This window comes from Galeopterus variegatus, unplaced genomic scaffold (genome assembly GCF_000696425.1).
Source record: "Galeopterus variegatus unplaced genomic scaffold, G_variegatus-3.0.2 Scaffold162, whole genome shotgun sequence".
NCBI lineage: Eukaryota > Metazoa > Chordata > Mammalia > Dermoptera > Cynocephalidae > Galeopterus > Galeopterus variegatus.
Genome location: NW_007726273.1, coordinates 416,269 through 440,991, shown reverse-complemented (window position 1 = coordinate 440,991; position 24,723 = coordinate 416,269). Strand labels below are relative to the sequence as shown.

The 24,723-nt window shown below is 48.2% G+C and overlaps 3 protein-coding genes across 3 annotated transcripts; 1 reads left to right on the top strand and 2 right to left on the bottom strand.

Moving 5' to 3' along the window:
• The first annotated feature begins 247 nt into the window (after positions 1-247).
• LOC103609811 (chromosome unknown open reading frame, human C16orf93) lies at positions 248-4,274 on the top strand. Its single transcript, XM_008594095.1, has 9 exons — positions 248-622; positions 959-990; positions 1,541-1,606; positions 1,762-1,931; positions 2,722-2,792; positions 2,990-3,106; positions 3,203-3,263; positions 3,345-3,434; positions 4,057-4,274. The coding sequence occupies exons 1-9, from the start codon at positions 410-412 to the stop codon at positions 4,233-4,235; spliced, it is 999 nt and encodes a 332-aa protein (XP_008592317.1). The 5' UTR covers positions 248-409; the 3' UTR covers positions 4,236-4,274.
• Positions 4,275-4,363: 89 nt separating this feature from the next.
• Positions 4,364-15,937, bottom strand: PHKG2 (phosphorylase kinase, gamma 2 (testis)). Its single transcript, XM_008594087.1, has 10 exons — positions 15,874-15,937; positions 15,366-15,478; positions 9,392-9,567; positions 9,069-9,123; positions 7,647-7,712; positions 7,397-7,560; positions 5,460-5,550; positions 5,207-5,360; positions 5,009-5,134; positions 4,364-4,917 (listed from the first exon to the last, which is right to left on the bottom strand). The coding sequence occupies exons 2-10, from the start codon at positions 15,458-15,460 to the stop codon at positions 4,624-4,626; spliced, it is 1,221 nt and encodes a 406-aa protein (XP_008592309.1). The 5' UTR covers positions 15,461-15,478; positions 15,874-15,937; the 3' UTR covers positions 4,364-4,623.
• A 5,220-nt stretch (positions 15,938-21,157) lies between these two features.
• Positions 21,158-24,643, bottom strand: LOC103609789. The gene is made up of 3 exons (XM_008594078.1): positions 24,332-24,643; positions 23,101-23,271; positions 21,158-21,650 (listed from the first exon to the last, which is right to left on the bottom strand). The coding sequence occupies exons 2-3, from the start codon at positions 23,266-23,268 to the stop codon at positions 21,489-21,491; spliced, it is 330 nt and encodes a 109-aa protein (XP_008592300.1). The 5' UTR covers positions 23,269-23,271; positions 24,332-24,643; the 3' UTR covers positions 21,158-21,488.
• Between the last annotated feature and the right edge of the window lie 80 nt (positions 24,644-24,723).

The window sequence follows — 24,723 nt, the reverse complement described above, 5'->3', positions numbered from 1 at the left end:
TCCCGCCCCTGGGGTCGTTCGGCTTCTTCCTGAACACCTCCTCTTTCTCTCAGTGATTGGCCAGTAGGCAGTTCCCATGGTAACTGACACCGCACTGCCACTTCCCAACCCTGAGGACTTCGCGGGCCCTCCCATCCGCACCTCCACGAGCGGGCACCCGGGTAGGCACGTGCACCCTATGCGCACGCGCGCCCCCCTCTCCCTGGTTGGCGTGTGCCTGCACTTTCTCCCTTCCTTCCTTCACAAGCCCCCTTAGCAACGGTCGCTGTTGAGACAGAGGGAGACGTCCACGCGGATTAGCTGAAGCGTCGCGGATGGGCCAAGCCTTGCCAGTCGCTGCCCGAGAACTTCCTGTCCCAGAACCGAGGCGGGACAGAGCTTGCGGTGGCCCGCGACACGGAGCGGGGAGATGATCAGCCAGAAGTCCAGCCAGTTCCTGGGAGTGCGGGTGCAGTCTGAGCTTGAACAGCCCTCCGAACTGCGGCGGGAGCCGGAGAAGGGGCTCAGCTCAGTGGGCGAATCGGCCGCGCGGATGGGAACAGGAGTGCGGGCCGGCTTGGCGGCAGCCTTGGCGCTGGCTTCCGTGGGAGCGGATGACGATCCTGGAGCCAACTTGTTCCCGGTGAGAGCGGGACAGAGTGGTCCGCTCGTGAATATTTACAAAGGGGTTCCGGGGCAGGGCGCCACCGCCATTATGTTTACTAACGTTCGGACGATTCTCGGGCTGCCTATTGTTTAGAGAGGTAGGGGCTGTGTGATCTCCGCTGTTAATGTGCTCTTGAATAATACTTACGGCCTGCTGGAGCCCAGCCCTGCCCGCGTTGCTCGTACATAGTTCTTGAAATGAGCAGGCCAGTTACAGCGCGTTCTCAGGCCCGCTGGAGATTCGCAATAGGCCAGGGACTAGGGGCCAGATACAAAACAGCTCTGCCTTCCCCAATCCACTTTCTCTCCGCAGCCGCCACCGCCCCAGCCCCGGATCTGCATGTGGTGAGTATGGGAGCCCCGGGGGAAAGTTAGACTTCACACTTGCATTATTCTTTTAGTGCCTCCCTAACAGTCCTGTCCAGCAGCCAGGGCATCCCCTTTTTACAGATGAGGAGACTGAGGCTCAGGCATGCAATTACTCAAGGTGATTAGAAGCCAGCTTTTCAGCCTCCCCAGTCCAAAAAAGGCAGTTTGTAAAGAGATGTAAATGATATCACAGGTGCTATGGAGCACTGTATAAACGGGGACACTGAGGCCCATGGGGAGGACTTAACCAAGGTCATACAGCAAAGTAATGGCAGAACAGAGACAAGAACTCAAGTTTGCTAATCCAAGGCTTTATAAATAGAGGATCGTAAGAGTTCATTTAGGCCATACCACTCATTTACAGATGAAGAAAGTGAGGTCCAGCAAGGGAGGTCACACAGCTAGTAAAAAAGCCAAGCCTCAAAAACTCGGGTCTCCTCATTCCCAGTCTGATGCTCTAGCCTTCATAGCCCTGTCATGAGACTACTGTGTAACGGCCACCAATACTTCTCTTTTCTTACAACAGGAAGTACCTGGACATCCATTCCATGCACCGGCTGGAGAAGACAGCCAGCATTGAGGAGATGAGGGAGTATGGGACTGAGCAGGGAGGGGAAAAAGAGCTCTTGGGGAAGGCTGAGGGGGTGGGTTGGGAAGACATGAGGAATGGCTGGCTCTAAAGCATGTGGTGAGTGTGGGGTGAGGAGGGGAGGTTCCTGTTGTCACTCCTTCCTTCTCCCTCCCAAGGGTGCTGGCTGAGCTGTTGGAACTAGGCCATCCTGAGCAGAGCCTGCGGGATGCCATCACCCTGGACCTCTTCTCCCATGCACTCATCTTCTGCCGCCAGCAGGGCTTCTCACTGGAGCAGACATCAGCGGCTTGTGCCCTGCTCCAAGACCTTCACAAGGCCTGTGTTGGTGAGAGGGAGGCAGCTACAAGAAGGTTTGAGCCCCAGGGAGAGGAGGCAGCTGGGCTGGCTGGCATAAAGGACTATGGGAAGCAGAAGTAGGGGGATTACCCCTGGAATATTTGTTTTGTCATTACTAGCAGTAGTGTCACATACAAGTTATTGCCTTGGACATCCTGTTTCCATATCTATAAATTAAGGATATGGCACTAATTTTATGGGACTGTTCTCAGAAATAAAAGATGTAAATATATGCATAGTACTCATAAAATAGCTCCTGCTTCCCCACCCCCACTCCCTTTTATTCCTGGACTGATTTTCTTCAAAACGTTTAACAATAACCCAAAATTATATATTTCTTGGTTTGTTGTATGTAACTTCCACTAGGATTTAAGCTTCATAAGGCAGGACTAGTGTGTCTTGTTTGGAGCCTAAAACAGTACATACTGGGCACTCAGTATTTGTTGAGTGAATTAAGGAAACGAGCCGGGACTTAAACTTAGATCTGTCCACCTGTGAAGCTCATGTTCCTCAAGTAGCTGCTGAGTGAGTGAAATGAATGAATGATTGGCTGGCCTGTGGCTCACTCGGGAGAATGTGGTGCTGATAACACCAAGGCTACAGGTTCGGATCCCATATAGGGATGGCCGGTTAGCTCACTGGGTGAGCATGGTGCTGACAACACCAAGTCAAGGGTTAAGATCCCGTTACTGGTCATCTTTTAAAAAAAAAAAAGAAAAGAAACTAATGAATGATTATCAGGGAGGGGACTCATGGCTGTGTCTCACTTCCCCTACCAGCAACCCCCTTGGGCAACGTGGAGGAATGCTACCGCTACTTCACCAGTGTTCTTTTTTGCCATGGAGTCAGGGTCAGTTTGCCTGGAACAGAACTTTCTCCCTCCCCCAGATAAGGTCTAGCCCAGTCTCCCTCCTCTCTCACACTCACCACCCTCATCTTCTTCTCAAGGCCACAGTGGGCTCTCCCTGCTCTTAGATTGCTGGGCTCTTGGAGGAAAGGCCAGGGCTTCAAAGTAGTCAGTGCTCTAACTCCCAGTCATCACCACAGCGGCCCCCCTTCAGCATCGACCTCTTCAAGGAGAAACAGCTGCTGGAAGTGGCAGACTATGTGGTCAACACCTACTTTCGCCACTTCAAGCTCTACAAATATGTCTTCACGCCCCAGGTACTGGGCTACAGATTACAAGAGGCCATCCCTCATCTCCCCCTCTCCCTCAGTGCAGGTGCCCTCCTCTTAGTCTCCCTCTTCCTCTCTTCCCAGGTGCAGCTGGATCTATCTTTGACTTACATGGGGCTACAGCCACCTGAGGTCTGGCCAGAGGGTAAGATGGGTAAGAGAGAGTGCTAGGGCTAGGGGTGGGCTAGGGCTGGGGCTGAGGCCTCTTCCTGCTTCTGGCTTGCAGAGAAAGAAGGCAGCGAGGAGGTGGAGGAGCAGGCAGTCACCCCACAGGAGAAGGAATTGGAGACAGTGGCCCAGCCAGAGCAAGAGCCAAGTGAGGATCTGGAGGGGTTAGGGTGCCCAGTGACTCTAAGCAGGTGTAAAATGAAGGGTTTGGACCACATCAGGACTTCAGACTTTTTGTTTATAGTTATGGTGTCCTTTCTCCAAATGATTCCCTATGCAGAAGGCCAAGATGACAAATAGATAAAAGCACAGCTGCTCAGGGTGGGGCAGAAGAGGTGGCTCCAGAAAGAGGATGATTAGAAAACCACTGACAATAATAGCCAGCACATATTTGGCAATAAGTGCAGCAGACATGCCCTGTTCTTAAGCATTTTACATATATGAATTCATTTAATCCTCCCTAAAACCTACATGCTAGGTGTCATTATTATTCACATTTCACAAGAGGAAACTGAGGCACAGAAAGGGACACACACATAACCTGCCTAAGGTCACACAGCTACTAAGTAACAAATCAGAATTTGTCCAGCACAGCCACTCTGCCCAACTGTCTCTCACAGAAGACTGGCTGACATTTCCTAAATTGAAGCAACACTGCCACCTGTGAGCCCCCAGGTGCACCTTGGGGGTTGTGTTCACCCAGCTAGATACAGTCTCTCATTCCCAGACGGCAGCTCTCCTGACCCACCTCTGCCTCCCTGACCCTGCAGGTCAGGTCTGTGTCCTCCGAGCCTACATCAAGACCCAGCTAAACAAGGAGCTGGGGCAGCTGCAACAGCTGGTTGAGGAGCAGCTGAAGGCCAGCGAGGAAAGGCTCAGCAGCAAGTTGACCGCACTAGAGCGACCCTTTCAGCCACCTCCAAGCAAAGGCAAGAACAAGACTAAGTGATCCCCAGCATTTTCTCCAATAAAGGCCTTGGCCAGAGCAGCCCCATCCCTGCCTCTGTCCCCCCACCCCTGAGCACTTTCTGGGCTTCCCTGCTGCAGCCAGACACCAGACATGGGGCACTTGCTCTCCCTGGTGTGCAGCAGATTTTATTTCTTATGTAGCACTAACACGGCCAGGCATGGCATTCGGAGTGGCTCCTTTCCACACCAGCTCTGATCTCAAGGCCCTGGCCAGCGGGGGTAGGTGTACAGGGTTGGTATTTATGATAGTAACATGATCAGGTGGGCCTGGTTAGGCAGGGGGGCCAGAGGCTAGAGCCCAGAGGGGCTGGAATAATAAAAATCTTCCTGGAAAGTCTTGCTTTCTAGGATTCCCCTGGGCTGATGTCCTAGCCCAGCACCAGTGCAGCCTCATCCTCAGTGACAGTAGCTGAGTCCCCCTCCTCTTCAGGGCCCATGATGGGAAAAGGCCCAAGGGGCCGGTGCTGAAAGAGGGCTGCCCGGTTCTGCTGCTCGCCCTTCTTCACCCAGTGCCCATAGAGCCGGAAGGCACAGTTGTCAATGAGGCGCCGCACAGACCGCAGTGCATAAGGATCCCGCAATAGGGCACTCTTGGTCAGTGGCCGCACACGGTGGGTACTTAGGGCCACTCGTCCAGCAGCCAGCACTGTCCACACTGCCACCTGGGAAGGGGGGCCAGCGTGAGCTCCAGTGGAGAAACACAGGAGAAAGATCATGGGACAGAGACACAAACCATGACACTGTCAGGCTTACCCGGAACCGCTGACGGGGGGTGAGGTTCCAGGGTTGGCTGCCTTCACAACGCTCAAAGAAGGGGTGCTGTAGGGCTTGCTCAGCTGTTAGGCGCTTCTCAGGATCCACCTGCAGCAGCCTTGAGATCTAGGAGAAACCCCAGAGCATGAAGGGCAGCTCTTGGGCCTCCCCCAGTGTCCTCTCATGATCCCGGCTCACCAGGTCTTTGACAGTGTTTGATCGGTCATCCCACTCAGGTGAACTAAACTGGTACTGGCCCTCCATGATCATGCGTAACATCAGGATCTGGCGCCGGTGCCAGAATGGTGGTGACCCAGCCAGGAGTGTGAACAAGATCACCCCACAGGCCCAGCTGAGAAAGAGACCAGAGTCAGGCAGGACTAGGTGACAGTCAAATGTGAGTTGAAGGACAGTAAACACAGGAGGAGGGAGGGGGAGACTAGAAACTCACAGGTCGACCTCCTTGCCATAGCCTGGGTGGGTTTCATCCATGGAGCATTTAAGGATCTCTGGTGCTAGATACCCCGGGGTCCCACACAAATCTGGGGAGAGAAGGTCAAGATTGAGGAGATGTTACCAGCTCCCTCCAGGGCCCTTAACACCATATCTCTGCTGGAGCCTCCTCCACACTACCAGGGCCACCAGTGTTCCCATTCTGCTCCCACTTGCCTTCTGCCAAGTCTCAGTACTATACACTATCCCTGCTGAACAACACCAAGGTTCCTGGTGGCCTTCCTAGGAAAACCTGGGTTTGGCATTAACTTCAGGGTCCTACCCAGGTGTATGATTTGCCTCCTCCAACCCTCCAGACAAGCCAACTTACCCACTCCTCACACAACTTGCTACCACGTTTTTACATACATAGTATATATGGAAAACAAGACCTAAATCTTCTGTGCATCCCTTTCTGCCAAAACCTATTCCTCTTCTGATAATCTCCACTCTGGTTCATGAAGTCACAACTCAACCCAAGGGGAACAAGTGAAAATATGGGATTTCTAAAGCACATACTGGGTAAGTCCTCTGTTTAAAACCCTTCCATGACTCTCCACCATGGCATCAGGATCAAGTCTAGACTCCTGCAGCACAGAGCCCACCATAATTTGATCCACATCTGTATTTTCTTCTACCACTCAGGTATCAATTCTTCCAGGCCAGCACTTTCCAAACTGTGTACCATGGCACACCTCCAGGAGATTTCAATAGGCCTGAATTGAAAATTACTGTCCTGGGAAATTCATTCCTACACCAAGTATTTATTGAATGCCTAGCATGTACCAAGCACCGTATGAGACACAGTGGTAAATTAGATGTGCCCCTACTGGGCTGTCTACCAAAAAGCAAACAAGAAATAACCATAGAATAAGATGTGTGTCGTGAAGGGAGAAGATATAACAACAAAAAGCAGGGGAACCTAACCTGACCTGGAGGTTTAAAATGAAACCTGAATTATCTGAGCCAAGGGAGAAGGCAGAGTGGGCAGGGGCAAAGATGATTCCAGAAAGGGGAAAAGGATTAGTGGAAGCCCAAAGGGAAATAAAATGCTGCATCCATAAGACATATAAATCCACAGGTTAAAAGCATGAGCTCTGGAGTCAGACTGCCAAGTTCATATCTTGGCCCTTTGACCTTGGGCAAGTCATCTCAGCTCTTTAAGCCCATCTATAAAAAGGAGACACTACCTATCATAGGGTTATGGAGATGGCTTAAAGAAATAAGCCATGTAAAGCTTTGTGTGGTGCCTACATCACAGAAAGTGCCAGTAAATGTTAGCTATTAATAAATCCAGTGCAAAGCCATTGAGGGAGATAGTAGCATATTAAAGCCTCTGAGGAGTCCCACAGTTGAACTTTCTTTAACGTTTCCCATGTGCACTAGAAAGATTTCTGTCACAACAAACGCATTAACACTGGACTAGGTAAGCCCGAGTCCTGGGACCCCAGGTGGGAAGTGCCGCCTAGACACATCAGGCTCCTCACAGCACACCTAAGGATCACACTGATCCTGTCTCCTCCAGATCCCAAGCACACCGCTGAGCCCTGTTATCCCCTGCTCCCTCTTTTTCCTCCTGGAACAAGGCCCAGCCTGGGAGACCCCTCCTCTGTGGGTCACTCAGGCTGATGATGCTCCTTCCTCTCAGCTTCCCTGGCATGGCCCTGTGCCTGCTGGGCACCACTGTCTGCTCATTTATCTGTCTCCATCATCCCCAGGTCAGGACAGCCACTCTGAGTTGCACACAAGGCTCTACACCCAGAGGGTACTTGGCAAGCGCTCACTGACTTCTCCCCTTTCCTTGGTACCTGGGACTCAGTACTCAGACCCAGCCAACCATCCTTAGGCCTCAGTCTCCTTCCCTCCCAAGCATCTTAAGGCACAAGATGCCCTCACCTCGAAGCTTCTCGCCAGGTTCCAAGTGGCAGGAGAACCCAAAATCTGAAAGTCGGATCTGCATATTGTCATCTAGGAGAATATTCTCGGGCTTCAGGTCTCGGTGCACAATGTTGTTGGCATGGAGAAAGCTCACTGCTTCCAGCAGAGACCTCATGATGGACCTGGGGGAGGCGCAGTCTCCTCCTCTGCTTCTCCCTGCCCCACCCCATTCCCTGCTCACCCCAGGGGCTGCAGGCTCAGCCATTACCTGGTTTCCTTTTCTGAGAGGGCCACCTTCTCTGTGAGATAGTCAAACAGCTCTCCCTTCCGCATCCTAAGGGACAGGAGGGGCACAGGAGGTTGATTCACCCCACAGTGGGGACTGAGAAGATAAGCCAGTGCTCACATAAAATATCATGGTAGAAGCCAGAAAACAGAGATTCCTCTGCGGACAAACCAAAGAGTCACAAAACAGAGCACTCCAAGAGTGAACTAGACACCAGGGCAGTTTGGTCCAGTGGATTGGTGTTTGAAATATCTGCACTGGACTGTGATGGGGTAATTTTAGCAAGGATAAGTGGCTTCTTGGGATAATATTTACAGGAGGTTCTTTTTATCTGAGAATAACTATACCTTAAAAAGTCCTCTTAAAGTAATTCTCTTTAGAACATAAACCAGAATTTCGGGCTGGCCCTGTGGCTCACTTGGGAGAGTGCAGTGCTGGTAGCACCGAGGCTGCGGGTTCAGATCCTATATAGGGATGGCCGGTGTACTCACTGGCTGAGCGTGGTGCAGACCACACCGTGCCAAGCGTTGCGATCCCCTTACCGGTCAAAAAATAAAAAAATTTAAAAACCCCAGAATTTCAGTTAATAGTGGCAAAAAGGTTGAATAGGACTTTATTTTGAAATTTTATTTTATCTTGTCTTTAAAAATTGAGGGTATGTCCCATACTGGCCAGCTACCAAAAAAAAAAAAGAGAGAGAGCTTATAATTGCAACTCTGCATCAATCCTCAAAATAAAGAATATATCAGGTATTGTTTTGGGGAGTGTCATTGTCCTGCAAAATTGCATGATAGTGTAACAGACATTCCCTACTCTCCCTATGACTTTTGCAGAGGGTCATTTCTGTAAATACACTGAAGGCTTCATGAATTTTTTTCCAAGGGCACATTTTAACTCTTTCGTATTTGTTCTCTTTTGAACCCCCGAAGTACCTTTGTAATCAGTTTGCATTATATTGTATAACATCTGACACTTGAGTAGACTGATCAGGAAAAGAACTAATGGGCAGAGAGAGACATCAGGGTATGTGTTAAACAAGGAGAGACTGGTGAGTGAGGATCTGTTTTATAAGTGGTCAGTTCATCGTTGAACACTCTCCTCTTAAAACAGCTTTTTCCCCTGCTCACTTTATAACCATGGGGTACTGGATAGTGACCCCTTGGGCCATGAGAACTCTTTGTATTTGACTGATCACTGTCACTCTTGAAGAACTTGCTTCATTCATAGAACCTAGGGAAAGGGCCAGAGCCATAGGCTGCAGGCAGGCCAAGGTGGTAGAGAGAGCCCTTGCTGTAACAGAGGAAGGTGTGAACAGGGTAGTCTTCAGCCCACTGAGCTGTAAGATTGGGGCCATACATGGAGGTGGGGAGGCGGCTTTTCAGATCAGGACAAGGAGATACTCACAGATCAAATACCAGGAACATGAAGCTAGAAGACTCGTAGGAATCGATGAGAGTGACTGGGGAAAGAGATAGAAAGGCAGAGAGACAGAAATGGGAAGAAGCAGGTACATATTAAATGGGCTTTTCCACCTGAGGCAGCAGTGGGCTGTTACTGGGAAGGAAGGAGAACCAAAGGAGGCAGTAGGGACCCAAAGGCTGGCCACTCTTTGAAGTGGAACAAAACCAGGAAGGGAGGAGAGGCATGGAGGCACTGTTGGGGGAAGGGGGCTGTGGGCAGTTGGTAGTGGGGTTGTCGGCTAACAGGAGCAGGGAATGCAGCCTCACTGATGTGGGGGTGGCCGGCGACCTGGCGAAGGATGTGTGTCTCTCGCCGTGTGGCTTCCCGCACCTCCTCCAGCTGCTCAGGACTCAGCCGCTCAGCTGTCACCTCCATAATCTTCACTGCAAACTCATGGCCAGTAGCTCGATGAACACAACGGCGGACCACAGAGCTTACTCCTCTGCCAGAGCCAGACAACAGCACAAGTCAGGGCCTCCTACAGTCTCCCTTTCTACATACAACAGAGCCTCAGTGTCCTCATGCCCACTGCACCAGACTCTGAAGACCCACCTGGACAACAGGGCAGTTACCCCAGGGGCTCACCCTGGCCTACAGTAGCTTCACAGTAGCCTCAGGAACATGGGTACCCGGCAAGGTGCAACATGAAGCTACCTCATAGGGAAGGTAGGCAGGGGATCTGGTTTCAAATCCACGTTCTGCCACTCCCTCCACAGGTAAGCCAAGGCAAGTCCTTTCCACACTGAGCCCCAGAACCTGCCTCTTGCAGGAAGGGGGAAGAAATCATCTACATCTCCTTCCATATTTCACTCACAGTTCCCTGATTACCCCGTCCAAATCCCACAGTTTCCCTCTAATACCTCAGGTGTAGGAGGCTCCAAATAAATATGGAGCCATTGACTAGAAGACCAATGTTAAGAATTAGACCTTAGGGGCTGGACCCGTGGCTCACTCGGGAGAGTGCGGCATTGGTAGCGCCAAGGCCGCGGGTTTGCATCCTATATAGGGATAGCCGGTGCGCTCACTGGCTGAGCGTGGTGCAGACCACACTGTGCCAGGGGTTGCAATCCCCTTACTGGTCAAAAAAAAAAAAAAAGAATTAGACCTTAGTTTAGGCCCCCAATTTGCTACCAATTAACCTCCAAGCAGCTCACATAAGATCTCTGGGTTTTAGCTTTTGCAGTTCTCAATGTGGCCAACAATATCTTGAAGGGATATTGAAAGGCATTAATGAGACAAAGACAGGAAAGTCCACTTGGCTTTCCTAAGAGAAAGTCCTAGACAGGGATTTCCTTGCTAGGGCTCTGTCACCAACTACATATGACCCTACAAATAACTCAGACTAAGGTGCAAATCCCCCAAGGATCTGGCTTCAAACTACATTTGTTATTCTCATTCCCCAGTTGTTCTTCACATGAGCCTTATTGCTGTGCTCTTGGGGGCCTCCCTGGCCTCACATAACTGCCTCTGTTTGGAGTTCTGTCACCCACCTCTCTGGTTAAATCAAGAGATGCAAACTACTGACCCTCAGGCCAAACACAGCCCACAGATGTGTTATGTTTTGGAAGCGCAATGTTTTTCACAAATCTGAATTCACATATCTTAGGTGGGACAAGAACCCTCCAGCTACCACAATACTCAGCACTTCCTACTGTCTTACTCTTGGCCCTTTATGGTTTTAATTTCCTGCCCAACCACTAAGGGCATCTGAACTTGAGGCCCATTGTCTAATTATTATTCATCTTTAATAAACCTCTTTGAGAATCTGATGAAAGCTGCACACCTCTACCATGTACATACATTTTTACAATTTCAGGGGGTTCAAAGATCCCCTGAGCCTGGCCATCCAGCTAAGAATCCCTACTTTAAGGCCCAAACTAAATGCTACCTCTGCCAATTCTTTGTTTATTCTTCAGAGGAAGGGACCATTCTCTTCTCTGGCGTCCCACGGCATTTTACCCCTAAGAGTATTTACTTTTTTTTTTTTAATGGTCAGTGTGACAGTACAGAACATTCACTCTTAAGTAGTATATCATGACTATGTATCATGACTATCTGTGTGGGAAACCCTAGTCTTCTGACTCAAAGTCCATTTAAAAAAAAGATGACCAGTAAGGGGATCTTAAATCCTTGACTTGGTGTTATCAGCACCATACTCTCCCAAGTGAGCTAACCAGCCATCCCTATATAGGGATCCAAACCCTTGGCCTTGGTGTTATCAGCACCACATTCTCCCAAGTGAGCCACGGGCCGGCCCCAAATTCCTTTCTACTGCTATTCCCCATTGCCTTGTTCTCTGCCTACTCCTTAAATGTTAGACTTCCCCAGGGTCCCATCCTTGACCCTGTTCTCAGGCTATATACACTCTCCCTCAGTAATCCTATGCACCTCCATGCCCCAGATGTCTGCCTCAAGCATCAGGCCAACATGTCTTACTGGACACCTCTTCCTGAGGGTCCTAGAGACATTTCACATGCATCATGACCACTGAACACGTCATCTCCCCTGAAACCGGCTCCTTTCTCCATACTCCTGACCTCAATTAATGGTGTTGCCATCTAATTAGACTCCCAAGCTAGAATCCTGGGTGCCATTCTTGGCTTCTCCTTCTCCCTCACAATCTATATCTAACCACTCCAATCCACTCTGCAGAGCTCTCTAATCTATCTCCTAAGGCTCCACCCCCAACTGCCACTGCCTTGGCTCAGGCCCTGTCTTTCTAACCTAGACGACTAACAGACTCCTCACTGATCTTCCTGCTGCCAGTCTCAGCCCCTGCAACCCATCCAACCCATTGCTTCTAGAATTAGCTTCCTAAAATATAGTCCCAATCATGTCATTTGCTGCTTAAAGAGTTCCCAGCTTAAATGCTCTACTGAGTTCTAAGTGTTCCCTGATTCCTCAGCAGGACCCTTAGAGTAACTGTCCTCTTTTTATTTTTTTAATTTTTTTTTTTTTCTTTTTGTCTTTTTTTACTGACCGGTAACGGGATCGCAACCCTCAGTGTCGCACCTGTACCGGGGACCAGCAGCGGGATCGCAAGCCTCAGTGTTGCGCCCAAGCCGTGCTCAGCCAGTGAGCGGGAACTGGTCACCACACGGGATCCGAACCCTCGGCAGGAGCGCAGCCGCGCTCCCAAGCGGTGCACTCTCCAGTGCGCCACTGGGCCGGCCCATCTCTTTTTAAATGATATCTAATACTTTCAATCTTATAGCTAATTGTGGGGTGCACTCAAAATTCTTATCTTCTTTCCATGCTGTCTCTTATTACTACCTACAAGATAAAAGTCAAATCCCAGTTGCTTCACCAGTCATTCATGGCCTTCACCAAACGGCTCAGTCTGTTTTCAGCCTCATCTCTGACTACAGCCACACTATTCAATTTTTGCTTCAGTGACTTATAACTTGTCACTGATTTCTAGAATGTGCCAAGCTCTTTTATTTTTTTATTTTATTTTATTTATTTATTATTTTTTAAAAAGATGACTGGTAAGGGGATCTTAACCCTTGGCTTGGTGTTGTCAGCACCACGCTCTCCCAAGTGAGCTAACCGGCCATCCCTATATGGGATCCGAACCCGTGGCCTTGGTGTTATCAGCACCGCACTCTCCCGAGTGAGCCACGGGCCGGCCCGTGCCAATCTCTTTTAAACTTCAAGCCAGGCTGGCCAGTTAGCTCAGTTAGTTACAGCATGGTGCTGGTAACACCAAGGTCAAGGGTTTGATTCTCTATACAGGCCAGCAGCCAAAAAAGAAAAAAAAGTTTCAAGCTTATCCACGAAGAAACTGGTACTCTGGGTAAAGTAATTTAGTGAGAGTGTGCAAGTAATTTACTGTGCGGGACAAATAAAAAGAAAAGATAGAAGAGAAAGACAAGGGATGATGCTACCACAGTAATCTTGAAATGAGACAGTAAAGACCCTACCCTCTGATCTGCCTCTACCAAAACTGATCTTTCTGCTCCCCTTGGCAGTGGAGCCACTGTTAGGTTCTTCCCTATGGGCTCTTCTCCATCTCAGTGCATCCTCCTTTACCTGTACAAAAACCCTGCAGTGCTTCAGGAATTGGATCTGGGTTCTCTTTCCTCCCCAATATCTTTCTCCTGGTGACCTCCATCCAGTCCCTGGGGCTTTAAATACCTTCTATGTGCAAATGATTCCCACTATACTGTCTCAAGCCTTGATATCTCTCCAGAATTCCTGATTCTGACTGCCTTATTGACATCTCCATGTCATATCTAAAAGGAGTCTGGCCAAATCTGACAGTTACACTCCTGTCTGCTTTCATGGCCTCAGCAGCATTTGACACAGCAGACCATGCCAACCTTCCAGAAGCACATTCTTCTTGTGTTTTTTTTTCTAATTAGTAGATGCCATCTCTTCAGTCTCCCGTGCTGGCTCCTCTTTCTCTAACTGACCCCTTAATGGTGACATGCCCTAGAGCCTGAGCCTAGGCCCCTTTCACTTTCTCTATCTATACTCTCTCCCCATAACTACTACCTAATGCTGATGCTTCCCAAATTCAGATCTCTAGCCCAGCCTTCTCCCTTGAGTTCCAGACCCATATACCCACTTGACAGTGCCACTTGGATATCTTGAACTAAACATTTCTTTCTTTTTTTTTTTTTTAAAAGATGACTGGTAAGGGAATCTTAACCCTTGACTTAGTGTTGTTAGCACCATGCTCTCCCAAGTGAGCTAACTAGCCATCCCTATATAGGGATCCAAACCCATGGCCTTGGTGTTATCAACACCATATTCTCCCGGTGAGCCACGGGCCGGCCCTCAAACTAAACATTTCTGAAAAAGAACTCTTGATTTACTCACCCCAACTCCCAATCTGATCCTCCCTCAGCCTTCTTCATTCAATAAATGGTACTCAAGCACTCAAATCCAAATCCTGGAAGTTATCCTTGTTTTCCCCATTTCCCCCATGGTCCATATCCGATCCTTCAGGAAGTTGTATCAAATCTCCCTCTAAACCATCACCTAAATCTATTCACTTCTCTCCATCTCCACCACCACCACTTTAATCTAAACCATCACCATCTCTAGCCTGAATGAATCAATAGCTCCTAATTGATCTCTGCTTTCATTCTTGCCCCTCTCCTTTCCATTCTCTACACAGGAGCCAGAATGATCTTTTTAAAATGTAATAATGACACATATGTATCGAGTGCTTACCATGTGCTGAGAAGTGTTCTAAAGATATCATATGAACTCATGCCATCCTCACAGCAACCTACAAGGTAGGCTCTATTTTTATTTCCAATTTACAAGGGAGAAACTAAGCACAAAAAGGTTAAGTTCCTTGCTCTCAAATCACAGAAATATACAACACATCATGTTACTACCTTGTTAGAAACCATTTGGTTTCACTAGAATAAAATTTAAATTCCTTATCATGGCCTAAGGCTCTTATATAATCTAACCTCTATTCACCTCTCCAACTTAATTTCTTCTACCTTTTCCACCCTTACTACATTCTAGCCCACATGGATCTCAGCTCAAAACTCACTTCCTCAGGAAAGCTCTCCCAGACCTCCTTATTGATAGTGGCCTTCATTAATTACGCTCATTCTATTGCCCTATTTATTTTCTCCCTAGCACTCAGTTTGATCTTTATCTTGTTTCTGTGTTTACTGTCTGCCTCCACCAACAGAATATAAACTACAGGACAGAAACCTTATGGATCTGTATCCCCACTGCTTAATACAGCACACCCAGCACATTGTATGAGTTTAAAAAACCTTTGAGGAATATATGTATCTGCCACTGCCTCTACAGGTGAGGCCTTCCTTCTATCCTCTGCGTGCTGAATTCCTACTCATTCCCAACTCAAAGATCACTCCTTCTGGGAAGCTGTGGTTTTCTGGGACCCCACAGCACTTTATACAAACCTCTACCTATTTAGCCTGATAAATGTTCATGTGCCTCTTTAGAATGTTCATGTGCCTCTTTCGGTCACTTCACCTGGAGTGCCTCCAGGACAAAGACATCTCTTCTACCCTCCCCGTGTTTAGCTTTGTTTCTGGCACACAGTAGGTGCTTCAACCATGTTTGCTGAATGCATAAATGAATGAGCTCGTGAAAAAACGGGGATTGATCCAGAATAAGAGTCTAGTCACCAAATAGTCTCCACTAACCCTTCCCATTGAGAACTATCCAGCCCTCAGATGTAACCGCGCATACCGGCTAGGACCTGACCTCTCTGGAGCCCCGTTTCCCTGGCCGCGCCCTCACCTGCCAATGACATCCTTAGGGTCGTACTTCTGGTAAAACTCCTTGGCTGCGGCCCAGTCGGGCAGCTCATCCTCCAGCCCCACGTCCAGCGTCATTCTGAAGGAGGTGGGGGACTGTGCGGAGGAGACGGAGGGCAGTGAGGGCAGAGAGGCCCACAGGCTCTGAGACGACACACATCGCGGCTCCCGGAGGCGCAGCCCTTGCGGCTGGGGCGCCAGGGTCTTGGGGGGTGGGGACGGGGTTGGGGAAGGATCGGGACTGGGGAGCCCCCTCAGAAGGGCCTTGGGGCGGGAGGAGCTGCAGGGAGGAGGACGGGGAAGGGGAAGGGAAATGCCTAGGAAGAACGGGGAAGGGGCTCAAGGGCGGGCGGCTGTTGCCGCGCAGGCGCACTTGAGCAGGTACGGGGAGGGGGCGCGGGGTCTCGCGCAGGCTCACCCGCGGGGGCGGGCAGAGAGGGCAGGGTCGACGCGAGGCCGCTCTGTCGCCGGCTTCGCCTCTAGTTCCTTACCTTACCCCGGCGGCACCGGCGACGACCTGAGGCTCCGCCCCACGCCGCCCACCAATGGCAACGCCGCCCGAAGACTGCGGCTCAGAATCTCTTCCGATTGGAAACTGGTAGTCCAATAGGAAGCCGAGAGAGCGGGGCTGCGGCGAGCGGTGGAGCACGGAGTGACCTCAGAGCGCGGCGCTCGGGCGGGGCTTCAGATACGGCCAATCGGCGTACGGCATCTGCTAGGGGGCAGCAGAAGGCGGGGCTTGCTGTCAACGGGCGTTGTAGGTCTGCGATGGGACTCGGAAGTTAGGTTTACCGGGAAGCGTGACAGCTGGGATGTGGGGCAGCTGAGATGCAGGACCTCGCTGCGCCTCCAGTTCCCGGACTTTGGCAGGGGCCCCCTCAGTCTCTTCCCAGCATCCCTATCTGAATTTGGCTGTTTTTAATATTAGCAGCCTGGTCCAAAGTTCCTGCCTTGAAGGGCAGACTCCAGCCCTTAAAACGCCTGGACGCACGAAGCTTGGACCCCAGCTCTGCCACTAGGTGCGAACTCAGCCAGCTAGAAGAGGCCTCGTTCTGTGGCCGTTCAGAATACCTCCAAAGTCCTAATGCTTACCATCTGGGAGTATTCACTTTCCCAATCTTTCACCCCCTCTCAAAAGCCTTGGGAGTGTATCAAGCTCTGTTCTAAGCCCAGCGGGTTGTGAGATTCTGCCAGAAGCGATATAATAAGCCTTTTCAGTGCATAGCTCAGCACTGGCATTCACCTACTCATTCAACAAATATTTGTTGAACGTCTTAAGACTTATGCGCTGGACTAACAGCAGTGACAACATATCCATGTGGAGATTATGTTCCAGCGAAAGAGAACACAACGAAATCATTTAATCTAACGATAGCTACCTTAAAAATGTCAGCCTGGGATCACAACCATATGTGGGGAGAAAAGTAAATCCGCGTAACTTTTTACGAAGTATGTTGACTTTATACCATAAATTTAAAGACAAAAGAATTGCAAAGAAATCTTGAACTGTCCTTAGTAGGTTTGGGTTTTGGTAGTATAATAAGACAATTATTCTGAAACTGAGTAAGTTATAATAAACACATGATGTAGTTGGGAGCCTACTTCATAATGTGGGAAAAAGGAATCTAGAACGCAGAAAGGAGAGGAAGGACTGTATGATGACTGAAATTGGAAGAATGATTTAAAATAGATGAAATAACGTATTTTCTAGCTCTGACCTCTGGAAGGGCCCAGAAGTAGTAACAGCCCAGTACAATGAGCACACCTCGTGTCTAGATACTGATTTCTTCTTTTTTCCTTTTTGTCTTTTTTCGTGACCGGTAATGGGATCGCAACCCTCGGTGTCGCGCCCGCACCGCGCTCAACCAGTGAGCTGACTGGTCTCTATATGGGATCCGAACCCTTGGCGGGAGCGCCGCTGCGCTCCCAAGCACCACCCTCAACCGAGTGTGCCACCGGGCTGGCCCTAGATACTGATTTCTAAATAACAGTCCCAAATAAAGGGAACCAGGGCCCCTTGGGAGAAATTGTCAATTCCCAGGTGGTAGCAGGGAAAATACAAGATGAGTCTGGAACAATTTGTGCCAGAAAGTAAGTAAAAAATGATGGGGACTTATCAAAAGGACACAACAACCAGGTTGAAGGGGTTTCCAAGGGTCAAAATCAGGGACAAAATAATTATGAGGGGAGGGTCATGAGGCAGGCCTTCTGATGTGCTACGAATGTTCTATTCACCCAGGTGGTGACTACCCAGGTATATTCATATAAAAACATTCACCAAGCTGCACACTGACGATCTGTGCATTTTACTGTACGTAAATTATACCTCAACTAAGCATTTTAAGGATAATGACAGTAATAGTATAACAAACTGAACTAAAAAACAATCTGAGGTCATACTGATATTAAAAAGTATAAGTACGGCTGACCCCGTGGCTCACTCGGGAGAGTGTGGCGCTGGGAGCGCAGCAGCACTCGCGCCCCGGGTTCAGATCCTACATAGGGATGGCTGGTGCGCTCACTGGCTGAGAGCGGTGCGGACGACACCAAGCCAAGGGTTACGATCCCCTTACCGGTCGCAAAAAAAAAAAAAATATATATATATATATATATATATATATATATGTAAATTAATGCAGAAAAAGACTTTCTTTACAGTAGAAAGCCAACTAACAAATGCATAAAGAATGATAAAGGTCCATTTAAGACATCATGTAGATGTGAAAACATCAACATTTTACAAGCCTCACAGTAATAAATGATTTCAGCAAAATTAACAGGCATTAAAATCACTGCTGAAAATTTGCTGGGGAACAAGATATTTATACAGATTACTTTTTTTTTTTTTTTTTTTTGTCCTTTTTGAGACTGGCCGCACCGCACTCAGCCAGTGAGCGCACTGGCCATTCCTATATAGGATCCGAACCCGCGGCGGGAGCACTGCTACGCTCCCAGCGCCGCACTCTCCCGAGTGCGCCACGGGCTCGGCCCTATATAGATTACTTTTTAATTACTAAGGGGAAAAAAAAAGAATCTTTACCTTGCAGTAATATGACAGACACTACCTTAACCAAGCTGTCAATGCTACCACCACCAATAAGAGGACAAACCAATATATGCCTTCTGATGTGGACTGAGGACACACAATTTATATGGTCTTTTTGCAAAAAAAAAATCATAACTTGAATCTACTTATAAGAATCTAAATTGAGGGACATTCTACAAACAACTGGCCTTGCCTCACAAATGTCACTAAAGGAAAGACAAAAAAAAAAGGATGAGGAGCTATTTAAAATTGAAGGAGACTAAAGAACCATGACAACTAAATACAGTGAGTGTTCCCACTTGAATCCTAACACAGAAAAGAAATTGCTGTAAGGGATGCTACTGGGACAACCGGCAAATTTGAATTTGGACTATATATTAGAATATTATATAGAGGGGCCGGCCCGGTGGCGCACTGCTACAGTGCGCCGCTTGGGAGTGTGGCAGCGCTCCCGCCGAGGGTTTGGATCCCACATACAGATCGGCCGCTCACTGGCTGAGCGAGGTGCGGGCGCAACACTGAGGGTTGCGATCCCGTTGCCGGTCCCGGTCCGGTACGGACGCGACACTGAGGGTTGCGATCCATTGCCGGTCACGAAAAAAGACAAAAAGGAAAAAAAAAAAAAAAAAAAAGAATATTATATAGATGTCAACTCCTCTGAATTATATAATTGTACTGTAGTTATGTGAGTGAATGTACTTGCTCTTAGGAGATAAATCATGAAATTACAGATAAAGGGCCTGTAAATTACCCTTGAATGGTTCAGTGATATAACAAATGTGGTGAAATATTAAAAATTATTAATCCAGTTAAAGAGTATTCATGAGTTTTTTGTATTAGTCTTTTATTGTTTTTGAATGTTTTAAAAATAAAGAGTTAAAAAATAGCAAGAACTTATATAATCAGTTTGGGTGAATGGGATATTCTCTCATAGTAAACTAAAATTGCTGATTAATCAAACATTAGCTCAAAAAGTGTTTCTGTAAAAATGTTCCTAAAATGTATTTTTTTTCTTTCTGATTTAGTAATTAGTAGAGTGAATCTAATACAATCTTATCTAGAGAGCATCTGTTCTTTTTTTTTTTTTTTTTTTGTCTTTTTTCATGACCGGTAACGGGATCACAACCCTCGGTGTCGCGCCCGCACCGCGCTCAGCCAGTGAGCGGACCGGTCTCTATATGGGATCTGAACCCTCCCGCCGCGCTCCCAAGCGCCGCACTCTACGGAGTGCGCCACCGGGCCGGCCCGAGAGCCTTCTGTTCTTAAACTATGTACACTAGAATCACTCAAGAAACTTTGAGAAATCCTGATGCCCAGGCAAGCCTCTCACGCCAATTAAATCAGAATCTCTGGGGCATTCTAGACTTAAACCCAGGCATAAATACTTGTGTGTGTGTGTGTGTGTGTGTGTGTGTCTCTCTCTCTCTCTCTCTCTGACCTTGAGCATAAATACTTTTTAAGGCTCCCCAGGTAGCTCCATTGTGAAGTCAAGGTTGAGAACCACTGCCCTGGGTATGGTTTCTACCCATTGTAATTCTTACTTCTGGGACCACCAATGAATTCTCTTCACTTTTCCTTCCTGGAACACTTTGGAACATTGAAGACAGCCAGCCATCAGGTGCTTCTTCCCTTCACCTCTTCAGTATGCAACATCTCTAATTCCTTTAGGAGTTCTGCTGGTCTCTGAATTATGGTCAGGTAACCCCAAAATTCCATTCCCAGGACACATGTACTCCAAGAGGCACGTATAAGAATGTCCTCAGCAGCATGATTCAAAATATCCCCCAGCTGGAAACATCCCAAAAGTCCAACAAAAATGTATAAATTGTGATATATTCACATAAAAGAATATTGTATAGCAAAGAAAACTATAGCTATACTGAATACTGATGGATCTCACTATGTTAGAAACCAGACATAAAAGGAATACATATGATTCCACTTATATAAAATTCAAATGCAGGAAAAATTAAACTACATTCTTAGAAGTCAGAATGGTAGTTACCCGTGGGAAGAAAGGAAGGAGCAGTGATCAGGAGGATTATAAAGGAGGCTTTGAAGTGCTCGCAGTGTTCAGTTTCTTGACTGAATGGTGGTTAGTCAGATGTTTGCTTTGTGTTAACTTATTGAACTGTGTTATTTGTTTTGGGTAATTTCCTGTATGTGTGATATACTTCACAATTTAAAAAATATTTAAAACATTATCATGAGGCCTGAGACAAAGGATGTGAAAGTTCATTATAATCATACAAAAACCATACAGGGTGGTTGTTGCTATTATCCAACCCTTTCCTTCCTCTCTCAGCTCTGGAACCAAACTATCTAGGTTCAATCACAGCTCTGCCATTTACTCGCTGAGTGACCTTGGGCAAATCTGTGCCTGTTTCCTTAACTATAAAATGAGAACAAGAGTACCTACTACTGAATCATTGCTGAGGGATGACAGAAGCTAAGAAATATAATGTGCTTAGAACACAACCTGGAATAAAGTACTCAAAAAATAGCAGCTGCTACCAGTAGTACTCTTCCTCTCTGGCCTCAGGATCTCCTGTTGATATGTAAGGGAGAAGCTACATATAAGAGGAGAAACTTTCAGAAGAAAAAATGGTTTCCTTCTCTTGGAGCTCCTAGACGAGGTGACATGCAGGCTTCTGCCATCAGTCAGATGTCCAGTCTGGATCTCACCAAGGGCCCAGGGGAAAGCAGGGAAAAACAATTAGACAGGAACATTTCAGCACTAAAAAAGGTTTTTATTACAAAACAAATTTTGATAAAATCAGGCCTGGTCTTCAACCCCTCCTCTGGGTGGAGGCCCCCAGGATGGGGAGTGGTGGGGGAAATAGAGGGTGGTGGGCACTGAAGGAACAGAGCAGACTGACCTCCCCTTATCAGTCTCAGCTGCTGCCCTCCTTTTATGAGGGCTAGAAGAGCTCTTCCAAAACCCCTTGAGAAAGGCATCATCCTTCCAGCCAGGAAGGACCACTGCTGTCACCAGATCTTAGCAATGCCGCATTGCAGGATCCAGGAGGTCTCGGCTGACTCAGCAGAGGCCACCCAGGGTCACTCAGCCTGAGCGATGGCGTAGGAAAGCAGCCACAGCAGCAGGGGGCCCAGAACAAGGACAGCAAGCCAGACAACAAAGCTGGCCAGGATGAACCTCCGGGCCCGGGCCCCCCAGTGCACTGCCTCCTTGGATTGGCCTGCCTTATGCCGCTCTTCCGCCTGTGGGGGCAGGTTCTTGGTTAGGTTCTCCCTCTGCTTCTGCCCCAAAGTGCCCATTACCCCACTCCACTCCCCCATCCCTGTCATAGCTCAAAACCTCACACCCAAGCCCTCTACCTCCCTTTCCATTTTCTCTTATGCCTCATCTGCAAAATGAGCTATCCACCTCTGCCCTGTCTACTTTTCAGGAAAGCCACAGTTAGCTCATAAGATCACATATGGGAAAGTACTTTTCAATCATTTTTTCCCCATTTTTTCCTACCCATCCCAGACTCATTCAGAATTTGGAATTCTTGGCAAGAAACAAACAGTGAGCTTGTTGTACTTCATTCATGACCCGTCAAACAACACCCCATAGGCTCACCTTTGTCATCGTTAAGGAAACTTTTTGTGATTTTGCCCTAATGAAACCCAGAAGCTCTTATGATGATAGGAACAGTTTCTGACTGTTAAAATCATCTAGGGTTGAGAAAATTCCAGCACAATAGTTAAGTTAGCCTGTGTAGCCTTTCAAAAGGTACGCATGCAGTTCCTGTTAGGTTTTTTGAAATAGTGAAGCCTTCTCAAAAACTCCACAGCTTCTTCCAGACTCCTGGAGATTGTTCTCATAACTGATCAGCTGCCTCCAGTCTTGTCCCTTACAATCCACCCTCCATGTAGGTCTTGAGAATGGATCTTTCTGAAACACAAATCTGACCATACCACTCTCCCTTGCAAAAATCCTGCAATGGCTCCCCAGTACTTTCAAGATAAATTCAAAACTCCTAAGCACAGAATTGAAGGCCCTCAGGAATTGGGCCCTCTGGCTTCATCTCTCACTATCCTTCACTGGTCCAGCCATGCTGAACTAATAGTCCAGGCCTCTGTACACTCTGCTCCCTTTACCTGGAAGGCCCATTCACCCTTATCCACTCATCCTGTAAGATTACTTTCCTGTAACCTCCCCTAAGATGCCTTTCCAGTAACTCACTCTTCCATACACACATACACAATCACACATATATATCCCTAGTACCCTGTGTTCCTCTATTATGGCACCGATGAACTGCATTCCATTAAAAATTATCCACTTTCACTACCCTTTCTTTCATTAGACTATGTATCTTTTTTTTTTTTTCTAAAGATGACTGGTAAGGGTATCTCAACCCTTGGCTTGGTGTCGTCAGCACCACGCTCAGCCAGTGAGCTAACTGGCCATCCCTATATAGGATCCAAACCCGGGGCCTTGGTGTTAGCAGCACCGCACTCTCCCGAGTGAGCCACCGGCCGGCCCTAGACTATGTATCTTTTGACAGCACAGCAAGAACCATGTCTTATTCTTATTTCTGGCACTAGGCCCAGAGCCAAGCCTTGATAAGTATTTAGAAACTGTTTCATCAATGTGGAAAAGCTATTCAAAACCACTGCCTAACACCCACTCCCCTGCTCCCATAGGAATTGTGTTCCTCACCTTGATGGCAAACACAAGAGCCATGACTCCCAGGCAAGAGCAGCCACAGACAATGCTAGTAGCTGCCATGTAGCGGAGGCGGAGCCAGCAGCAGCGGATGGGGGATGGAGAATGGGCAGCTTCCGTGTTGCTCACCAAGCTCTCCACTGCCTTCTCCTCGTCCTCCATCACCTGTGGGCGATACAGTCAACGTACTTGTAAGCCCAACAACTGAGCCCTTGGCCTGGCTTGCTCAGACTCCACCCCTCTCAGAGCATTCTGTCCTCCTGGCCTAGCCTAACTCTCAGGAATGCTGCCTTACTGGGGAATTCCTCCAGTGACTCATAGACCAGAAGAGGAAATGTGTGGTTGGAATCCTTTTTCCCCAGCTTAAGATTCTGAGTCTTTGAAAGCAAGCCAGTGTGAACAAAGCATTACCTGTATTATTTACTGTTTTGACAAGTGGAGAGAAGCAAAATGACAAGTATACACTGAGAAGCAGGAGGGATTCAGAATCTCAAAATCTGCTATGAATCCAAGACTAAGTCAGTGATTTTAAACTGCACTTCAAACAGCCCTAAAGTTCCCTGACGATCCCCAGAAGTTGCCTCTGAGCGATAAGGAGTCGTCAGAGAGCAGGACCCTAGGTCTGGTACCCCACTTCAAACAGAGCAGCCATTTCACATGAAAACAGCTCTGAGGATGGAGGAAAGAAAAAGCACCCATCTAAGCCGTCTTTTATAGTTGAAGAAACATCAGAAAGACGTTACCTTCCACGTTACACCCTTCTTTGCTGTTGCCTCCTTGCCGTTGCCTCCTTGCCACCAACTCTCTCCATTTTAACCCAGGCCGCACAAGTCAATCAGATTAGCATACTGAGTCCAAATGACCTCATTACCCACACAGAAACCACCATAATGATGCTCTACTTAATCATTTCTCATCTCCCTATTTCTAGATCCTCTAAGCTCTGGCATCAAACTCTTTCCACCCTCATCTCCAACCATTCCTATAGCCTAGACAAAATAGAACCATCTGTGATTCCCTGAAAACAAGTAACAAGGGATAGAGAAGATGAAAGAGGCAAGACGATCAGAGAGCAAAGAATGATATGTGCCATGAGGTTGCAGGCGCGTAGGCATGAGGAAAGAACTCAGATGAGGTAAACACAGACAAAAAATCGGCAGGAAGAGAACACAAGAATGCGCAGGGAGTTGAAGTCAGAATGTGTAAAAAGAACAGGGACTCTTACCTGTCTATAGGACTTGAGAGACTGAGAGTTTCGGCTCCTGCCTCAGGTCTGATTTGCCTTGGGTGGAGATGGGGTTGACTCAGGGCTCCAAGCCAAGCTCAAGGGTGGGGTTAGGTGGCCAGCCACCACCTGGAGTCCCAGGAGCTGGGAAGGGGGTGTGGCTGGCTCAAACCAGTTTGGCTAGATGGAAAACAGGGGAGGGCCAAGGGAGGAGCAACTAGAGAGAGGTAGGATGCCTGCCTTCTAGGAAAAGGAGTGAAAGGTAGCACCTGAGCAAGAGGGATGAAAGAAGGGAAGAGTCTGAGGCATTAGAGAGCTCTAGAGGGAAAGCCCAGGAACCACAGGGATAGATGGGGGGGGGGGGGGGGTGGGAGGGCCGGGAAAAGATGCGC

Coding starts and splice junctions, on each gene's coding strand:
- LOC103609811 (XM_008594095.1), top strand. CDS start 410: ATGATCAGCCAGAAGTCCAGCCAGTTCCTGGGAGTGCGGGTGCAGTCT. Junction 1,932..2,721: donor CCTTCACAAGGCCTGTGTTG/GTGAGAGGGAGG, acceptor TTCCCCTACCAG/CAACCCCCTTGGGCAACGTG. Junction 3,435..4,056: donor CCAGCCAGAGCAAGAGCCAA/GTGAGGATCTGG, acceptor CTGACCCTGCAG/GTCAGGTCTGTGTCCTCCGA.
- LOC103609789 (XM_008594078.1), bottom strand. CDS start 23,268: ATGGAGGACGAGGAGAAGGCAGTGGAGAGCTTGGTGAGCAACACGGAA. Junction 21,651..23,100: donor CTCTTGTGTTTGCCATCAAG/GTGAGGAACACA, acceptor CTGCCCCCACAG/GCGGAAGAGCGGCATAAGGC.
- PHKG2 (XM_008594087.1), bottom strand. CDS start 15,460: ATGACGCTGGACGTGGGGCTGGAGGATGAGCTGCCCGACTGGGCCGCA. Junction 5,551..7,396: donor ACCTGGCGAGAAGCTTCGAG/GTGAGGGCATCT, acceptor TTCTCTCCCCAG/ATTTGTGTGGGACCCCGGGG. Junction 4,918..5,008: donor CCCCCCGTCAGCGGTTCCGG/GTAAGCCTGACA, acceptor CCCCCTTCCCAG/GTGGCAGTGTGGACAGTGCT.